General features: G+C 40.3%; 1 protein-coding gene across 3 annotated transcripts in view; it reads right to left on the minus strand.

Moving 5' to 3' along the window:
• LIN54 (lin-54 DREAM MuvB core complex component) overlaps positions 1-17,838 on the minus strand; it is a 77,668-nt gene extending 59,830 nt beyond the window's left edge. Inside the window, exons 1-2 of one of the 3 annotated variants that reach the window (XM_032632548.1) lie at positions 17,682-17,838; positions 3,455-4,167 (exon numbers count right to left, since the gene is read on the minus strand). In XM_032632548.1, the coding sequence (XP_032488439.1) occupies positions 3,455-4,135 (681 nt within the window). In that variant the 5' untranslated portion in view covers positions 4,136-4,167; positions 17,682-17,838. Of the gene's footprint in view, positions 1-3,454; positions 8,059-15,366; positions 15,698-17,681 lie in introns of those variants that run through there. The other 2 variants (XM_032632547.1, XM_032632549.1) reach the window with 2 other exon arrangements.
• Between the last annotated feature and the right edge of the window lie 3,855 nt (positions 17,839-21,693).

Genomic DNA, 21,693 nt, shown 5'->3' on the forward strand with positions numbered 1-21,693 from the left:
ACCAGTTTATGATAAAAATCATGGACTTTCAGAGCAGGAAGGACATTAAATACTAATTTTATCTTTGGCAGATTGAAAATTGAGGCCCTGAAAGTACTATTATTGGAAATAATAACTCAAAATGAACAAACATGACCAACTTAAACGACAAAACATACCAGAAGCTGTAACTGATTACAGAACTAAGTAAATACCAGCTTTGTGCTCAAACTATAAATTAAACTTAATAACATTTTCTTACACTTAGAATATATTACTTTCTTACACTCAGAACATATTACTGACAAAACAAAATGTAAAGGAAACACAAATCACCTTTTAAAAAAACGAACCAAAGAGATTCCCTACTATATTAAAAAATATCCAGCTTGTAAAACTCTGATATACCCAAATAAATCCATAATTGTAGTTTTAAAAACTGATGCAATTTGGGAGACACACACAGAAAATATTTCCCAAGTGTATTTACAGGCCTAAAACTCTAAAATAACTTAGAATATGTTGTCTATTGACTTAGTATTAAGAATCTCAAGAGGTAGAGGTATTGATATTCTTGGAAATCTGTGTCTCGAAATAGATAATCTTAGCTATAGAGTTTGGGAACTTAAAGTGTTTCCCCATTTTTAACTAATTTTCACAATCATAAAACTATATGAATACTTACCAACCAGGAAAAAAAATGTAAATACGACCAAGAGCACATTAATTATTCAAAGGAACAATCTCAACTTGTCCTTGTGGTTTTGTTTCTTTAGTGTAGCATTACTGAAAATAAGGATTTCCAATTCTGTCAAGGAACCAGGCTTTTTGCATTATGAATTCTAAACTACCCTAGAAAAAATTTACTTTATTAAATAAAACAGAGCATAAAGGATCTTCTTTTTTTTTTTTGCAGTATGCGGGCCTCTCACTGTTGTGGCCTCTCCCGTTGCGGAGCACAGGCTCCAGACGCGCAGGCTTAGCGGCCATGACTCACGGACCCAGCCGCTCTGTGGCATGTGGGATCTTCCCGGACCGGGCACGAACCCGTGTCCCCTGCATCGGCAGGCGGACCCTCAACCACTGCGCCACCAGGGAAGCCCAAAGGATCATTTTTTAACAAATGTATCTAATTAGCAGATTAAGACAAAAATGAATCAAAGAAGGAAATTTACAAATAAGACTGCCAAATATGTGATCAAATAATACATGCAGGTAATTTTGGGCACTGTGTTATACAGATTCAGGAACTAATAAGGAGTTATGTTGTTCCATACGGCTAATTATCTATTATTCTTATATACTATGCACAAGAAACACAGGAAAGTGTTTATGTATCTGTAACTAAGTGTAACTATACCTCTTTGTTACTGCCTCTGGCCTCAACTGTCACCTTTGGAGATGGGTCTCCTTCCACCCTTTCCTATTGTCCACACCCTAATAAGTTTCAATACTCTGATTAAACTTAAGACAATGCTGAGAACCGTCTGGGAAAAAAATCAGGGGATCATACACACCATGTAAAAGTAAACCAAATATTCTGTTGCCCAAAACGGATACAGATAGATGTGTAGCTTTTTGTTTGTTTTTTCTGTGCTTCAGTGCTTCAGAGCTTTATTGGCTACTCTTGAGTGGAAAGGTTTGAGTTGCCTAAAAATAACTGGACAAGTAGAACAATATTCTAAATGGGGTTTCTTTTGTTTCTGTTTTTATTTTATTTATTTATTTATTTTGCGGTACGCGGGCCTCTCACTGTTGTGGCCTCTCCCTTTGCGGAGCACAGGCTCCGGACATGCAGCCTCAGCGGCCATGGCTCACGGGCCCTGCCGCTCCGCGGCATGTGGGATCCTCCCGGACCGGGGCACGAACCCGTGTCCCCTGGATCGGCAGGTGGACTCTCAACCACTGCGCCACCAGGTAAGCCCTTGTTTTTGTTTTTAAATAGCAGTCTTTTTAAATAAATAGAATCAGATTTTATAAAAGTAAGGACAAGAAGAGAAGTTATAAGAATTAGACCCCAGTCTTTGTTTTTATTGTTGGTACTTAGGGGATTATAGTAGAAAACTAGTGGATACAAGTAAACTGGTCTTACAAATAGTATGTATACATTGCTCTTGTAAATGAAAAAAAAAATGACATTCTGATTTACATTTACAGTATCTTGCGAACATGGTTATGATCCATATCCCCAAAGCCAGATAAACTCTGGTAAACCAATAAAAACAAGTTTTAAAACTGATTAAAAAACAAGCTGAGGACAAGGTGCTTGATGGTGATAGGATATCTCATTCAAGAGATCCTCACCAAAAAAAGTAAAAGGAAGTCAGAATTAAGTGAGAGATGATAATGAACAAGAAAGAGCACTAAATGTTTAATAGTGGCAGAAAGGACATGGACAAATTATAAAGTTTGAGAAACCTTATGAAGTTCTTAAATAAAAAGCCTGTGAAAAATAAGTTTCTAACTATTTTGCCAACATAATAACCAAAACAATATTTCTAATATCAGCTGAGCGTGGACAGTTCCCCAAACCTTCCTCCTTCCTTATACACCTGCTTTATTTCTCTAACTCATGCCTTCTTTCTAAAAGCCAACTCTTTCAAACAGGAAATGCATTTGTGGTCTTAAGTGGATCATTGTATTTCTAAGAGCAGTGGTGACCTAAAAAGGCCTACTGGGCATGAAAAAATACTTAACATATGCTCTTATAACCTTCTATCTTAGGGTTCTATTCATACTAACAATGGGTACCATTTTGAAGGATTCTCAATGTTTTGAGAACCATACCAAAGAGTTATCTTTTCTTACGTGTTTCATCACGATCAAATAGCCATCTTACAGCTAAAATCAAAAACTCAGAGAAAATAAGTAGCCTATCCAAAGTTCCGCAGCTGGGAGGGCAGCAGAGAAGAGACTGAAATCCAGTTGGTCCAATTCTAAACCCTCCATCACATGGCACTGCCTTTCTACATTGCAAACATGAGCGATACAATGGACAGTAAATTCCAAAGAAGAGGCACACACTGGCTGGTATGCACTACTGCTGGCTTGAAGGGTTTCTCAGAGCAGCAAGTTTTCCTAGACTCTGGCCATCTGTTAGCTGAAAATATCATGTCTGAATGATTTTTTGACAGCCTGACATCAACTCTGGCATCTTTATACCAGCAGAACATCCTTGTACTCAAACTACTACTGAGAATAAAATTGTTTTAAAATGAGTAAAAAGCTATAAATACACTAAATTGGAATTTAACCAAAATTAAGTTCTAAGTTCCCTGGCAGAAATTTTCAAAAGCATTAGACATATCAAACTTTACAAAAAAAAACCACACAATTACTAAAAGCAACATTCAAAAGAATTCAGTAACAACTATGCATTTAATCACCCTACACACGCAACTATGAATCAATTTAATATTTAACATGCATTTTAACTAGTAAGCGCCCTTTTTTTTTTTTTTTTTTTTTTTTTTACCTGTACTGTTTTTAACTGTTGGGTCTGTAACACAGAGGGCTGAGTTGTAGTATTAATCAGTTGACTTCCTGGGGTCAATGCTGAGACACCAATGACAGGTTTCACCTCTGGCCTCCCTCCAATGGTAACTACTTTAATTTGCTGCGGTGGTAACTTAGCATCTCCTGACTGGGCCTGAGTTGTAACTTTCTGAGCCTGGGGTTGGCTATGGGGTAGTGCTAAAACAATTGGTGAACCAGACTTGCCCAAAGTTGTTAAAATTAACTTCTGTCCATCTGGTTTAAGGGTCTGATTGCCAAGTTTAAGATCAGATGTCTGTGATACTTTGTTTAAAATAATCTGATTGGCTGATATAGTCACAGGAGTCTGAGCACCAAGTTTTTGAAGGCCACTTGGAAAAGCTGGTTTCACCGTGGTATTACAATCTGCTTTAGTAATTGTGGTATTCACTGCAACTTGGTTAGTGTGGTTACTGTACACTGTTATTGGTTCCGTGGAAATGGGCGTGGCTGTAGAGTCACCAGTAGAATTTATGTTGACAATTTCTTCCAGTTCTGTCTCCATGGGAATTGGGGATGAAACAATAACAGCCTCAATACTATCATCATCCACTAAAGTTATACCAGTGTCCATTATCTCCTCTGGAAGCAAACTATTCACCTCAGCTGGCACCACCTCCATGATCGTTCTCCTGCTAGAAAGCTGATCAGGCACTGCAATAAAATTTGAAAAATGAATAAATTACTAGGTTTCAAAACAGATTTAAGAGAAGAAAAAAAATTATTCAAGAAAAATGCAAATGACAAAACAAAAATTTTTACTGATGTATAACTGAATGAAGGACATTCCTGATGCATATTTGGGTTAAACCATTTTAACAAATCCTCAACCTTCAAGAATCTGAAATATAAGTCATATGAGACACAAAACTAAAAGCAAACATTCTCATTCGCCATGTCTCAACCCAAAAGTATACTGCATTCAGGCAACACTAAGTCACATAATTACAGGAAACTCCTTTCCAGTTCCTGCTCATAAATAAAACCTTTTAATCTTTGACATGTCTGATCATCTTATTTCTTCCCAGTTATGGGTTTTGTTTTTCTTTTTCCTACCGACAAACTTGAAAACTGCTGATTTGCACAAGGAAATAAAGATTTAAATATAAACAGATCTTAGAAAACATATTCAAATCTCCAGTGAGCGAGGTCCTAAAATGAGGTTACTAAACCATTTATAAAAATCCATTAAGATGGGGAGGCAGAAGGGTGAGCTGTGACAAAGCGAGAGAGAGGCCTGGACATATATACACTACCAAACGTAAGGTAGATAGCTTGTGGGAAGCAGCCACATAGCACAGGGATATCAACTCCGTGCTTTGTGACTGCCTGGAGGGGTGGGATAGGGAGGGTGGGAGGGAGGGAGATGCAAGAGGGAAGAGATATGGGAACATATGTATAACTTATTCACTTTGTTATAAAGCAGAAACTAACACACCATTGTAAAGCAATTATACCCCAATAAAGATGTGAAGAAAAAAAAATCCATTAAGGACTCAAATTAATGTTAAAGGAGTTTCTAGAGTAATCCATCTCAGCAACTGTAGGTCAAATGGCTTATATGGCCCAAGTTTGATCAATTTGCTTCATACTAAAGAAAGCTTTATTTGGAAAGAAGATTCTCAGATCCTCCTCAGCCATTCAAAATGTCACAAAGGGAACCATTTAAGAGGTATACAGCTAGGCCCCATAAAGAAAAAAAAATGGTAATAATAATAAAGCAGATTACGAACAAATCAGAACTCCAATGCTTTCAGCCAAAGGTCATGCAGAACTTCCAATAAAGGAGTCAGTACCATTATCTTCACATATTAAAGAGTTCATCATATTTATGACTGACTAAATAAGTTATCTGCCCAGAGAACGTCTAAGATCTATAGGAACCTAATCAGTAATTCTTTCTTTTCCTTTTTAAAAATATAAACATGCAATACCCATCCAAGATTAAGAGTAACAGACATGAACAGCAAATTATAATTATTAGCATTGACAAATACTATTACTGCCAAAATTAATCTTCATTATTGAGCACTTACTATCTACCAGTGATGGCATAATTTAATTTAATCTATCCTGACATAACTTAATCTATCCTGACAACTCTAATATGGTATAATTATCACCCCCATTTTACATATGAGGAAACTTAGAAAGGTTAAACTATTTGCCCAAGGTCACACAGCTACCCAGTAAATGATAGAGCCAGAACTCAAACTCGGGATACGTTTTATGACACAAAGTTCATAATTTTAATCACAAAATTTACTGCCTTAAATTTTTACCACTGGTATTTTTAAATTGAGGAAAAAAAAAGTCTACTCCTTTACAGTCAACCTCCTACCCCAAAATCCTACTCTACACAACCACGGGTCTGTTCTATCACCTCACTAGATTAGTGTTGCCTTTTTGCCCATTCTAGAACTTCATATAAATGGAATCATATATTATGTACTCATGACATAAAGGAATATACAGTATAAGCCTTTTCCCTCAGTATGTTTTTTAAGATTTATCTTTATTCTTACCCTTATTAGCAGCTCAGTTCCTTTTCATTGCTGAGTAACATTCCATTGGATGAATCTACCACAAGTTGTTTATCCATTCATCTGTGGATGGACATTTGGACTGTTTCCATTTTGGGACTATTATGAATAATACTGCTATGAAATTCAAGTTTTTTATGGATAGATATTTTAATTTCTTTTGAATAAATACCTAGAAGTGGACTTGCTAGGTCATAAGGTAAGTTTATTTTTAACTTTGCATGAAACTGCCAAACTACTTCCCAGCTCAGCTGTACCATTTTGTACACCCACCAACGATGCATGAGGCTCCCAGCTGCCCCACATCCTCGCCAGCAACTGGTTTTGTTGGTCTTTTTAACTTTAGCCATTCTAGTGGGTGTGAAGTGGTATCTCATTGTGGGTTTTTTTTTAGCGGTACGTGGGCCTCTCACTGTTGTGGCCTCTCCTGTTGCGGAGCACAGGCTCCGGACGCGCAGGCTCAGCGGCCATGGCTCACGGGCCCAGCCACTCCGTGGCATGTGGGATCCTCCCGGACCAGGGCACGAACTCGTGTCCCCTGCGTTGGCAGGCGGACTCTCAACCACTGCGCCACCAGGGAAGCCCTCATTGTGGTTTTAATTTGCAATTCCCAGATGATTAAAGACATTGAGCATCTTTTCATATGAATGTTATCTATTTGTGTATCTTCTTTTAAAAAGTGCCTGTGTTAAAGCCTTTTGTCAAATTTTTAAAATATTGGGTTTTTTATCTTCTTGTTGACTTGGATGAGTTCTTTACATATATTGCAAAACCATCAGTCACAGTAACTTGTAGCTCAGAGGAATCACTAAGGTTTCCAAAGTATGAGCACTTCTCTAGATGCGGCTCTTCCTAATCAGGAGAATCCCCTCTGGCACTTACAGAACAGGGCATTTACAGACAGGCTCTTTAAAACATCAACACCAATTATACCTTCTGCAGTGGAAGCCAGATAACAGTACACAACAATAAACAGCCTCACCCACAGTGCCACATTAGCTTCCCTTCCCTACCGTGGACCTTGCCCAAGGCCTGTCAGTTGTCTCTGAACATTCCATCCCCCATAGAACAAGGAAGGATGATGACTTGGGTGTCAGCATCCAACACAACCATAGAAGTTTGACTCCCTCTTCTCCCTGAAGTTCCCCCAGCACGTTTAGACAGATGGGTGTGGCCTCTGGTCTCCCTTAAGGATATGGAGACCTCAGCCCAACACTTATTCATCTTTCTCCTTAAAACACCTGAAGTCAAGGTGTAAGAGGAGGAGAGGTCACCCCACGGAAGGAGACAGTGGTCAGACGGTGCATTTACTTTCAGTTTCAAGCCCCCACACTTGCAGCTCAACCAAACAAACTTCTAATGTTTTCGATCCACCCAGATCCTCATTTCTAACATCATTTTCTCAGCTTTGGGGACTCCTTGACTCAGCAGCTACAGCCCCGCCGCCCTTCTGCTAGGGCCATGGAGTTGAGTGTACAACAACCAAGGTAACCATTCAGGCTATCTCTCAGCTCAGCCCCTAAATATTCATTAAGAGGTAGAACACCGAAGGGCTCCTACTTCCCTTGCCTCTGCCACCCTTGCCCACCACTTGGGTGAGAGCATTCGCTGCCAGATGCCAGAGAGTCTTTCAATATCCCCCTAGCCCAGCCCTCAAGGTCCTCATCCCTCTTTCAAAAAGCCATGTCTCTGTCAGCACTCCATTCTTATGGCTAAAACTGTCAAGTACTGGGAGGGGGCTGAGATTTTAGCCTCTCCTTGCAAGCTAACAAAGTAGCCTGTCACTGTTTCGTGGATACTGGCGGACAACACAGTAGGCCTAGGTCAGAGACACAGGACTTACTACTCCAAGCACAGCAAGGAACATAAGTATCATGCATGTATCAGTTCCCCTGTTGCCCCCAAGTCCTACAGGGCAGATGTGGAGAGGAGCCCAGGTAGACACTGTGTAGGCAGGTTTGCATCACAACTGACGGACCCTGAGCTTAAGGAACCTTAATCATTTATAACCTGAAGCACACCTGCCCTTTGTCCAAAGGGAGATATTATCTTTACTATACTGGACAATAAGCAAATCTGCCCTCTGCAACAGCAGGAGTCGCTATCATCCAAGGCTTTATGCTATACAAACATCCTGGAAAAAATTGTTTAAAAGGGCTGTCACACTACTGAGCCTGCGCTCTAGAGCCTGCAAGCCACAACTACTGAAGCCCACGTGCCACAACTACTGAAGCCCTCGTGCCTATAGCCTGTGCTCTGCAACAACAGCTCAGTTTGAAGTGAGAAGCCCGCACACCACAGCGAGAAGCCTGCGCACCAAAGCTAAGAGTAGCCCTCGCTCGCTGCAACTAGAGAAAGCCCGTGCGCAGCAACAAAGACCCAATGCAGACAAAAATAAAGTTTTTTAAATAAAAAAAAAGTAGATAAAAGGGCTGCCACCGCCTCACTTGTAAGAAGTACAGAAATGCAAAGACCCAGGGAGAACTGTTTCCCAAAAGTATCTCTCTCTACTTATTTATTTTAGCAATGTTTTTTGTACTTCTAGTGTATAGGTCTTCTTTCTATATATATTTTGGTAAATTTATCCCTAAGTGTTTCACGCTTTTTTGATGCATTGCAAGTGGTCTTTTTTTTTTTTTTTCCATTTTCCAACTGTTTGTTGCTAGTATACAGAGATTCAACTGATTATTTTATATTGTCCATGTATCTAACAATTAGCTAAACTCACTAAATCTCGATGTAGGGCCCTTAGGATTTTTTAGAAAGATAATCCATGGTGTCTGAGAATAAGATCAGTATTTCTTCCTTTCCAATTTGCATGTCTTTTGTTTCTTTTCCTTACCTTACCGCCCGCACTGGCTAGGACCTACAGTAAAATGTTGAATAAAAGTGGTAAGAACAGACATCTTTACCTTGTTCCCAGACTTACCCTTAGCTGTAGGTTTTTCATAAATTCCCTCTATTAGGTTGAGAAAGCTAACTTATAGTACCAGTTTGTAGTTGTTTCTTTTTTCAATCATAATCATAAATGGATATCTAATCATATGTTTTTTTCTACAACTAGTAAGATAATCATATGGCTTTCCTCTTTTAGTCTGGGACTTATATTGATTTTTTATTAAGCCAATTCTGCATTCCTGAAATAAACTCCACTCAAAATTATATAAAATTGTATAAAATCATATTTTCTACATACTGCCAAATTCTACTGGCTAATATTTTGTTAATCAATTTTGTCTATACTCATGAGGACTACTGGTCTGTAGTTTTTTTGTAGTGGCTCTCTGGGGATAATGCTAGTCTAATAAAATGAGTTGGGAGGTCTTCACTCCTCTTCAATTTTCAGGAAGAGTCTTCATGGAATTGTTACAATTTCTCCCTAAAATGTTTGTTAGAATTCACCAGTAAAGCCATCTAGACATAAAGCTTTCTTGTGAGGTTTTTAACTATAAATTCAATTTCTTGAATATGTGTAGGGTTACTCGGGTTATCTTTCTTTCTGAGTGACTTTTGATATTTGATAGTTTGTATCTTTTAAGGAATGTGTCTATTCCTCTAAGTTGCCAAATTTATTAGCATAAAGTTATACAAAATATTCTTTTATTTTAATGTCTGTAGAGATAGCAACTCTTCCATCCTCATTTTGGTAGTTTCTGTCTTTTCTCCTTTTTTTCTCTGATCAGTCTAGTTGGAGATTTTTCAATTTTACTGATCTTTTCAAGAACGATTTTGGCTTCATTGATTTTTCCCAACAGTTTGTCCATTTTTTACTTAACTATTACCTTTATCTCCTTCCTTCTGCTTACTTTAGATTTGTTTTTTTCTAGAAACTTCAGATGGAAGCACAGATCAGGATTCGACAAACCATAGCCTACAGACCAAATTAAGCCCACGGTCTGTTTATGTATTTCTCTGCAGCTAAGAATGATTTTTACATTTGTAAATAGTTGGGCGAGAGTGAGTATATGTGTGTGTGTGTATATATATATATGTATATATATATACAGACGTATATATACACATACATATATATATATATACACTGTGTATGTGTGTGTATATATATATATATATACACACACACACACATACACACTACCCTACAAAGCCTAAAATATTTGCCATCTGGCCCTTTATAAAAAAATCTGTCAACACTTGGTTTAGATCATTGATTTTAAACCTTTGATATTTGATAGTTTGTATCTTTTAAGATATTTGTCTATTCCTCTCAGTTGCCAAATTTATTACCATAAAGATTTTAAACCTTCTTTTCTGAAATAAACATTTAATGTTAAAAATTCCCCCAATGCTGCTTTAACTGCATTCTACTAATCTCAATATTTTTTTATTATCATTCGCTTCAAATGTTTTCTAATAGTCCTTGTGATTTCATCTTTGATACACGGAAAATAAAGAAGTGTGCTATTTAATTCGCAAATATTTGGGGATTTTCTACCTTTTATTATTGATTTCTAATTTGCTCCTATTATTGTCAGAGACTGTAATTACCATTTCCATCATGTGTAGATGGAATTTAGAGACTAGTCTAAGGCTCAGTGTATGGTCCATCTTGGTGAACACTGCACGTGCACCTGAAGAGAACATGTATTCTATGGTTGCTGAGGGTAGCACCCTATAAAAGTCAATTAGGTCAAGTTGGTTGATAGTGTTGTTCATATCTTCCATAGTCTTTCTTTTTCCTTTTCTATCAATTACTGAGAAAGGCTGTTAAAATTCCCAAATACGATTGTGGCTTTGTCATCTTCTCTTCTATGCATTTTTGCTTCTTCATATATTTTAAAGCTCTGTTATTAGGCAGAACATGTCTTCCTATTTGTCCTATTAAAAGGGACCAGGAGCTATAGACCTAGGAGTCTCCCTTGGAAGTAGGAGTAAAGTTCAAACTTGTAACAAGAAAAGGTCTGATTCGTTTGGCCAGTCTCTAAGCAGTATGGGCTGTGCAGAGTTCAGGAGCCAGCACACCTCACAGGCCACTGAGCAGACTGTGATAACTGCTTTATGATTAAACATCCATATCTGTTTCAGTCAGGGTCACATGCAGGGCATGGTGGCCTATGCTAAAAGAAACTCTCAAAAGGAGCTTGTGGGCATGGCAGGAAAGGGTTTGGCCATGTAGTTACATGAATCATCACTCTAATTTTATCCCTTAGGAATGGAAGATATGTACTAGCACATGCAACCTCATCATCTCTGTGTTGAGGACCACTCCAAGAAAAGAGAGGATCTTCACAAGCCAATGGGACTGAGGAGCTTTAGTTTACCACATCTGTATGAAAGGTTACCTTTCAAGGTATGGAGAGAAAAGAATATTGAACATACAATGCATTCTCCATGCCTCCAACATTTCTGCTCATAAAATCAACTTCTAAAAGCCTTAGTTTTAAACTTATTTATGTTTTTTATCAGCATTTAATATGTATTGCTTCCCAACTTTGTGGAGGGAAATTAACCAAAGGCCTTACCCAGACAGACCTCAGAAATCAACAGAAGAGTGGCATGATCACAGCTGTACTTTGGGAGGATTAACTTCATCTCAGTATTTTATTGGACTGGAGGCAGGGAAACCAGTTAGAAGGCTATTACAGTAATTAGTTCAAGACAGAGATAAATGGAGGGACGGATTTAGGGCAGTAAAAGAAATGAGCTAAATATAATATAAAAAATAATATAAGATAGAAATGATAAATGCTCTATGCTTTCACATTTTTAAATGGTTTCTTAGAGAATATTACCAGTGCTGAAACACTCTTCTTTCCCTTAGTTACAGATGGAGGACAACCTGGTAAACAACTGTTTTCATTCTTGCACATACTAATATAAAATGGTGACGACCTATCATCATATTATAGGTGAGTAATTGGTCAGATGTTGGGACAGAAACATTTGAATGTTTAAGAATTACACTTTTGTACCTAGAGCTTACCACCAGCACTATCTGGTTAACTATACTACTTGGATTTTAGCTTTCATTTCTAAGATCAAACATCAACAACTCAAAAACTAGGTACAGAACTACATTTCTCAAACTAAGCTGGGAGCAGTGAACTGTAAAACATGAGTCTTGAAGAAATTTTGAGAAGTTCATATTTTCATTTCAATAATATATATTTTTTAAAAGTATATTCTGGATCACCTTGATAACCACCTCATATCTACCATCAATGGTACCAGAATTAGAGTGGGCATATAAGGGTCTTACAAGGTAAATGATATATTTATGCCAAGTGAAAGCCAAACCACCTAACCAGTGATTTAAGGAGGAAAGCTCTGCAGCATTCAAACATAGAAAAGTAGTGTAGGAGTTGAGTTATCATAGGATATACAGCATATAGAAAACTGCACACCTAGCCAAGGCCCACAATAGTATATTCACTATGCAAAGAAAGATTTCATTTCAGCAAAACAACATTATCCATCACCCTAAATTTAATTGGTTTTACTGGCTTTATAGTTTTGTTTATATTTCATTTATAAATTTACTTTTCTTTTATACTTCCATATAAGCAATAAGCATAAGGAATTTATATACATCTAAAAATTAAATATTTTAATAAAATAAAACTATTTAGGCCAATACTGAGGATCCACAATATTTTTTTCCCTTTAAAGGGAGATTGTATATTATTCATGCTCAAGATTAACCTGGTGGAAAAAACATGGGGATTCACATCAGAAAGATCTGCTTCCAAATCTTGACTCTCCTAGTTGCTTATCATGTAACCCTAAGCAATAATCTCTCTAAGCCCTAGTTTTTTGGGGTTTTTTTTTGCGGTACACGGGCCTCTCACTGTTGTGGCCTCTCCCGTTGCGGAGCACAGGCTCAGCGGCCATGGCTCACAGGCCCAGCCGCTCCGCAGCATGTGGGATCCGCCCAGACCGGGGCACGAACCTGTGTCCTCTGCATCGGCAGGCGGACTCTCAACCACTGCGCCACCAGGGAAGCCCTAAGCCCTAGTTTACTTGCAGGGTTACTGTGAAGACAGTTATGTGGTACAGTAAAGCTCAAATGAAAATTCTTCTCTTCTTTTTCTATCTAAATTAGCTTCTCCTGATTTCTCCCTTTTTTAAAAATTTTATTTACTTACTTACTTACTTTATTTATTTATTTATTGGCAGCTCCACGTGGCATCTCAGTTCCCTGACCAGGGATTGAACCTGGGCACTGGACAGTGACAGCATGGAGTCCCTACCACTGGACCACCAGGGAATTCCCTCTCCATAGAACTTTTAATCTGTCATATATCATGCAGATTACACCTTCACAATGTCTCCTTCCCACTGTAACCAAGAGTTTCCAAATCTCCAAAGCTCAGAGCCAACTACGTATTTTTACCTTTATCTCCTCTCATCTGCAGTACCTCCTACAGAAAAAGCTACAGGACTTATCTCCCTCAAGTGCATCTCTGAGCCTGTCACTCTCCTACTCAAAAATTTTCTGTAAGTCTCAAGGCCTTCTGTATTAAGGTTCTACCCAACCTAGCAACTTTATCTCCAATTCCTAAAGTGAAAGTTTCCTGAGGCAAAGATACTGAGGTATCACCCATCCCTAGCATAGTATGCGACACATAATAGACACCCAATAGTAATATTTGAAAAAAGTAACAGGAATCTGTAATGCTCCTCTCCACCAAAACAGACGACCGACTACCTCCACTGGCATAACTCTTCATTTCTTTCTAACACACTTCCAATTATTAATTGTTTTAACCACAATAATCTAACAGCTGGTCTTGAAAGACAATCACAAGGAATCACAAAAAGACAATAGCACTCGGTGATTTAAAAAAAAAAAAAGAAAGCCAGTGAAAAAGCATTAAATCTCCCTCTTTATTTTAATTATTTTAAAAATACTTAGTTTTACTATTAACTTAGCAGCTGGGTTGGCATGGCCCAAATAACTGCAACATAAAAGTTATAAGAAAAAACAACAACAACAAAGACAACCAAATTCCTACTGGATAAAACGAGAATATCAGGAAAAAAATGATTTAGAAAATTCATTAACTAAAACCTCTGAGTACCTCTCAGTTATTTCCCCTAAAAATTTTTTTGGTCTCTTATTCTTCTAGTGAATGAATTCGGACACTCAAATGTCCAAGCTATACACACAAATATTTCCTCTCTGAATAAAATACTCAATGAATAATATTGTATGACATACTATGACATCATCTCTTTGTAGGAAACTTGGATAAGGAAAATCACTGCTATCATAAACATTACCAGGGGCCATTTCTTAAACATTCACCTCTCTGTTCACTCATATATTCAACCTTCCAGTGACCCAACCTTCCACTACAAAAGCTGGAAAAAAACAGAGGGCCCTAAATTAATGTATAAAAATTTGATTCACATGTAACTTTTCAGTAACACTACTGTTGGGGATCTGCAGCACAATCTAAAACATACATGAATCTTTAGGTAACCTAACGAAATTAGACAATGGCTGTCACAGAGTCAATCAAGCCAATTCTCCAGCTCTTTAAACAAAGGGCTAACAAGTCAAGTATGTAAAATAAAACAGAGGTCTCAATTTATCTTTAACCAACTTAAAATTTGACTCGTATCAAGTGCGAGCATCAAGCCATCACAACTTCCTTAACAATGAAGGTAAAACTTGTGAACAAAAATAGAGCGCCCAGAGCTGCACTTCACTTGGATCATAAAATCTACTATGAAATTTTCCATAACTTTACTCTCTGAATTCATGAAATGGATGAGAGGCAGGGAAAAACATGGATATCAAATATGACTGACAGTATCTCAATTGTTATTTGCCAAATGGCAGGGCCCAAGGGGTCCTCTATAGATGACAGAGCCATAAAATAAAACGGCAACAGTTTTAATGATTACAAAACTGGTCCATATGCTCAAAAAATGTGAACATCCACACCCCAACAAGTAACAGACTATGATCTAAGACACAGAGCTTAAATGCAGAATAAAATGTCAATGCTCTGCCTCCCTAAAGAAACATACAACCCCATAAACTGCTGAACATCATCAAACCAACACCCGCCAGAGTGGATATTTTAAATATTAAATCAGGTAATCATGATAACTGCTAGCGGTTCATCTAGGCCTCAGCAGCAGCCTTAGGTGTAAGAGCAAACTCAAGCCCTCTTAACACTCAAAGAATAATGTTGATGTCATTATGAGGCTACTGATTCTTTGCCCTCTGAACTAGTCATTCCCTGACCCACGACGCAATTCTTCTCCCACCCACCCCCTCCCCCAAATAAAGAGAGCTCAAAACAGAGCAGCCCTCGGGTATCCCCTTCTCCTCTACCTCCGGCGGCTGCCGCTGTCTCCTCCCTCCGGCTCCGAGGTGGGGACTCCAGAAGGTCCCGGGCAATTCCGAGCCCGGGCGGTGCTTGTTTTGCCTGTGCACGGTAGCTCCGGCCAGCCGCTTCCTTCCCCAGTCTGCACGAACTGGAGCGCTACAGGGATCCCGGGGGCCAAGGAGGGAGCCCGGGTGGCGACGCCGCCGCGGCCGCCGCCTCTGGTATGTCAGGGGCCGGGATTGTATTTCGAAAGATCCGCCATTTTCACCTCGTCATCACCATCACAGCTCAGCAGCTTCCCCGACAGCCGGAGCCCGGGCCGCCGCCGCCGCCGCCGCCGCCAGTAACCTCCCCCTTCCTCCTCCTCCCCTCCCCGGCCCTCCCCTCCGGAGAGGCGCACACCCACATATCCGGGGAAACCTCCCGCCGGCCCCGCCAACCTTCAAACGCTCAGGGAGATACTAATGCACACACAGCCCACGCTGAGACCTTTCACCCTGCCACGAAGGATGGTGCTCCGGCGGGCCCGGTAGCAACGCGAAAGCAAGTCGTGCAACCTGCGGGGCCCCAAGTCCGGCACATTTTTGTTTTGAAGAGCAAAAAACATGCGGAAGGGGGCAGAAGGGCAATAAAGAGCCCAAACTCTCTCATTTTCAGGAAAGCAACTTGAGAGAGATGACGGAATGCCTTTTATTCACTGTGTCCCTCTCAGACACTAAAAACAGGATCAAGATGTCATTAATGTCATTCACCAGCTCTGACATTTTCCTCCACCGTCAGCACTACTTTTGACAGAATGGGCTACTTCCAACTGCACGTCCGACCTCTCTGATACATTTGTAAATTATAGGCATTGATTCTCACGCAGATACTGTAGTCAAAAGGTCTAGTTTTCAAATAAATTTCTTAACTATTTTCCACTTAATTTCGTCTGATCATTTCTGTCCATAAACACTGTGACTTCCAGTTCGTTTGTCATTGGTTTAAGACGTCAAAGTGCCACTAGGTTTAAAATGTACTGAACCTATTCATAAGTGAACAATTTCTAAAATACAGAAAATATACCTCTAAGTTAAAATTCTTTGCCAAATGCTTTTAGAATCTAAGTCACCAAATTAAAAAAAAAAATCTGCCGCTGATATGTTTATTTGATAGTGTGAAAATAAGCAGCTTGCTTCAGAGCAAGACCCTAGAGCTACCCACCCAGCTCCACCAGCTCCTCTCATCATGCAGCTTAATAAATAACTAAAAGAGAATATACGCAAATTTTAATCATCAAAGAAATATCAGGAAAACATAAGCTGCAAGGCTTCTGATGGGAACAGAATTTAAAAAAAAAAAAACTAAGTTGACTACCTTTGTTAATTTCAGATTTGATAACCACCCATTGAAAAGCTGAATTCTATACCTACCATTCAACTACAGCATAAGCTCTAAAAGACCTGTCTGAAATGAGCAAACTGAATTTCAAGGTTTCGAACAGAGCCACTCTACCGCCTTTTTTAAAAGTTAGTTTAAAAAGAGAGAGGCAGAAGTTGAAAAAAGGCATTTAATTTCCTTACCTTGCTTGAATGACAACTCCATATAAAAGTCGGTAGCTTCAGGCTTAAACAAGTACTATCCCCCAGCTCAGTCGCCGTTTCTATATGCAGCCTGCTAGACTCTGAGTATCAGGTCTTCCCAATTTCTTTATCTTTAAACTTTATTTCCCCACGGCCAGCCCTGTTCACCCCCACTCTGCTTGGTGTTTACCGTTGGCTGGCCAAGCTAAGTCTTGGCCCGCTCCCTTCCCCCGTGCACCTCGGGAACACTGTGACATTTGACTGGTGGGCTTCGCGAGGAAAACGGACATACACGAAGAAGATACCATACAAAGGGGCATAGGAAGAACGGGGCGGCGGGCAGTAGGGAAAGGAGGAGCTGGTACAAAATGACACAGCAGCAAAACCAGTTCCCAGAAACCCGGGGCCGACACGGGGGCTCCTCGGGCCGCGCAGTGTGCGTGTCAACAGCCGCGGGAGCCCTTCCTCCAGACCGCCGGGAAGGGCGGGCTGCCGGCAGAGCGCCGGCCCCGCTGGGTGACAGCCGCCCTCCCGAGTGCCGGCGGGAAGGGGCCGAGCCCGGAGGATCCTCCCTCCCCCTGCGGCCCAGGGATGCGGCGCGGCGTCCCCCAGACTGCAGGTTCCCGCTCTCCGCCACTACTCACTAGCCCGGGCTCCCGGAGGGGGCGGTCCGGCGCCCTCCGCCCGCGCCACCACCCGCAGCGCCCCCTTTCCCGCCCGCCTGCCCAGAGGCCCCCACCCCGGGGGCTGACACTCACCAAAGCCGGCGGCGCCGCCGCCTCCTTCTCACGCCGCGATCTCTGGGCTCCCCGCAGCCGCGGCGGCGGCGGCGCCTCCAAGACACAGACCCGGGTTTGTTCAAAATCACGCGCCCAGCGCCATTCCACCGCCGCATCCCATAATACGCTGGGCCCTCCCCTCCCGCGCGCCCCTCTCCGCCCGCCCCTCCACTCTGCCCGCCCCGCCTCCACGGCTTCCTTCTCCCCGCCCTTTCCGCGGCGCCTTGCTCCGCCCCTTGGCAACCTAGCTAGCGTCATCCCGCAAGGCGGCCGCGAGTACGCTCCTGCTCCACGTGACTCCGAGTGTGCGCTCTGTCAAAGCTTTCGCACGGAATGTTCCATCCAGCTGAAGCTGGGAGGGGGAAGGCGGGGTCGCGCCCGAGCTTGGGAGGGAGTGTGTTATCTTCTAGCTTTCCTTGTTAGGAAGTCTGTGCTGTAGGTACGATTTCCAGCATCTTGCCGTTGTTTGATGTTCTTGGGTGGGGAAGTGATCAGTAATCACAAATACCAAATCTCTTTGTTTTTTAGACACTGATTTTGCGGGGGTCGCTAAAAAAGCCCCTGGAAGACCACGCAGAGTTAAACTTATTTTGAAAGGGACTTTTTTTTGCGGTATACAGTCAAGACTAACACAATCAAAATTCTTTGTATTTGGTAATCTTTTACGTTTATTTTTCCCGGTATTCTTTTTATAAGGTAAGAAAAGATGCCCAAATTTGGAGTCGGATAAGCAAGCAGAGATTCAGTGAGTAACTGCCCTGTATGAGAAGACTACAGAGGAAACAATAGAAAATACAAAAGAGTATATACGTAGTATAAAATGGTGTGGTACAGTTTGTAATTGCTAGTGAAGCACGGAGGACGTGCAGGTCAACGTGAGAGACTGTAACCTGGGAACACAAAGGAGGAGGTGAGACATGCTGTAGTGGAAGCAACAATCATTTTGGAGTTAAGCAGTCCTAGTTTTAAATTCTGGCACCTCCACTAAAGTGTATAACATTTATCAAGTTTCCTTTCCCATCTACAAAAGAAAAATAACATAGCTTTCCAAGATCCTGAGGATCATATAAAGTGAGAGGTGTCAAGCAGCTACACACAGTCTCTGCCTCAAATGTTAGTTCTATTTTACCATAATCAACAGCACCCCATACCTTCCACCTCAAACTCTATGGTTGGGATTTAGATAGACAAGTGGCATGAAATTAGCAAAGGCTTGGTAGCGGGAAGGTCTGGAGCCTGTGCAAGGACCGTGAGAAACCTGCATGATACACAGGCTTTATTGAAGATCATTAGGTGAGTCCAGTTTATGAGGAGCTTTGAGAGCTGGTGTAAGAAAACATCCTGGTGGTGGGAATTCCCTGGTGGTCCAGTGGTTAGGCCTCTATGCTTGCACCCCAGGGGGCCTGGGTTCCATCCCTACTCGGGGAACTAGGATCCCACAAGCCACCCGGCCAAAAATTAAAGGAAGAAAGAAAGAAAAGAAAAGGGCCTTGGCAGTTAAAAAAAAAAAAGTGGTTAAATGATGGGTGGTACTTGTGGGGCACCTCTGGAAGGAAGAAGAGAGTGAGATGGGGTACCCAAATCCAGCTGGAATCTAGGGAAACAAAGAATCACCTTCAGAAGGAGAAAATTTCTCAATTTATTCCACAAGGCTAGCATAAAACGGTTACCAAAACCCAAGGCAAAGAGCACCAAAAAAAAAAAAAAAGGAAAATTCTTCTATTCTCACTATGACTTTGTTAAAAAGACAAAATTGAGTATTAAGACATAAAATCCAGTAACGTGGTAGTAAAAAGAATTCACACCATAACAAAGAATGGTGGTTTAACATTAAGAAATCTACTCATGACATTTATTAAAGTAAAGGAGAAAAGCCAAATGATATTCTCTAGAGATGTACCATATAACATTCAACAGCCATTTCTGAATTTTAAAAATTTCTTAGTAAACTAGAAATAAAAGAACAGTTCCTTAATTGGGTCAAGATAATTATTTTAAAAAATGACAGTAATATCATACATTAGAGTAAAATGGCAGAAGTACTCTCATTAAAATCACAGATCCAGGGACTAACCTGGTGGTTCTGCGGTAAAGACTCTGCCCTCCCAATGCAGGGGGCCCGGGTTCGATCACTGGTCAGGGAACTAGATCCCGCATGCCCCCGAGTGCTGCATAAGACCCGGTGCAGCCAAATAAATGAATATTCTTTTTAAAAAAATCAGGGACCCACAAGGATGCAGGGCTATAGTAGCTATTTAACATTTTTCAGGGCATCCTAGCTAAATGCAATTAAATAAGAACGTTAAAAATAAAGCTTGAAATAGTGGAAAGAAGAGACAAAATTGTCCTTATTAAAAATAATCACAAAGAGCTCAGTGTTGTGGTTAACTGTTTGGCCTCTGGAGCCAGACTGCCTGGATCCAAATTCTGGCCCTGCCACTTAATAGCTGTGTGAACCTAAGCAAGTTACTTTCCTCTTGAACCTCTGTTTCCTCATGTGTAAATTGGGAATAAAGTATCATCATAAGGTTGTTGTGAAGATTAATGAGGTACTATGTGTAAAGCACTTTGAATAGTGCCTGGTATATGGTAAGAGCTCATGACTGAAAACTAATAATAATCTAAGCTACAATACAGTCTAAAATATAATGTAATTTTTTACTTTTTCAAGGAGAGCATTTTTAGCCCCTAAGAACCACTGCTGTTCAAACAAAACAGAATCTGTTTATATTTGCATGACAGCTTTCCTAGATGAACTAAAAGCATTTATTCAGCAAGTATTTGTTGATCATCTACCAAATCCTAAGCACTGACAAGACACTGGTAATAAAGTGGTAAACAAGACAGAGCAGCTCTATCCAATGGAATGTTCCGCCATGGTAGAACTGTTCTATATCTACACTGTCTGATATAGTAGCCGCTAGTCACTTGTGCCTGTCAAGCAACGGAAATGTGGCTAGTGTGAATAAGGATCATTTCATTTCATCGTCATTAATTTAAATTTAAAAAGCCACATGTCGGGGCTTCCCTGGTGGTGCAGCACAGTGGTTAAGAATCTGCCTGCCAACGCAGGGGACACGTGTTGGAGCCCTGGTCCGGGAAGATCCCACATGCCGCAGAGCAACAAAGCCCATGCGCCACAACTACTGAAGCCTGTGCTCTGGAGCCCGCAAGCTACAACTACTGAGCCCGTGTGTCACAACTACTGAAGCCCGCGCACCTAGAGCCCGTACTCCGCAACAAGGAAGCCAACGCAGTGAGAAGCCCGCGCACCGCAACGAAGACCCAACGCAGCCAAAAATAAATGAAATAAAATAAAATAAATTAATTAAAAATAAATAAATAGCCACATGTCGCCAATGACTACAGCATTGGACAGCACAGTTCTATAGGAAGTGACAGTCAAAAACTAGTAGAAAAAATTAGAGATTTTAAATAAATAGAGTTTCTGAAGAAGATATCAATACAAAAAATAAAAAGATTGTATAGAGGTATGAGTTGCATAGAAGAAAAAACAAAATGTACTATGGGGCACCTATTATGTGCCAGATATACTGCTAGATACAAAGTACACACTAGTTAATAAAATTTTCTTAAAATATATTAGTTTCCAAAAGATTATTTAGACGTTCCTTTGCTCTTTAGTTCATTTGTCATAAATCCAGGATGTCTCTGTAAAGCAACTATCATGTATAAATCTATACAAGTGTAATTATCACCTTTATTTATTTTTCATCATCACATAACTCTTTTGTAAAAGATCCATAACCCCTTATCAACAATTTTAAAATACAAAATGTTTTGAAAACTGAAAAATTTCTGGAAGCTTATGACAAACTCATTCAATAGGAAAATCAATATGACATAAGGTATTAATAGTCTCTAGAACATTTAGTGTGAATATATGTCAGTGCAGAAACATGAGTGTGTTTCACTATGGAGCTTGTTAAAGGCTAAAGGGGTTGGAAGGAGCTTTCCAAGGTGATAGGAA

The sequence above is a fragment of the Phocoena sinus genome, chromosome 5 (assembly GCF_008692025.1).
Source record: "Phocoena sinus isolate mPhoSin1 chromosome 5, mPhoSin1.pri, whole genome shotgun sequence".
Lineage (NCBI taxonomy): Eukaryota > Metazoa > Chordata > Mammalia > Artiodactyla > Phocoenidae > Phocoena > Phocoena sinus.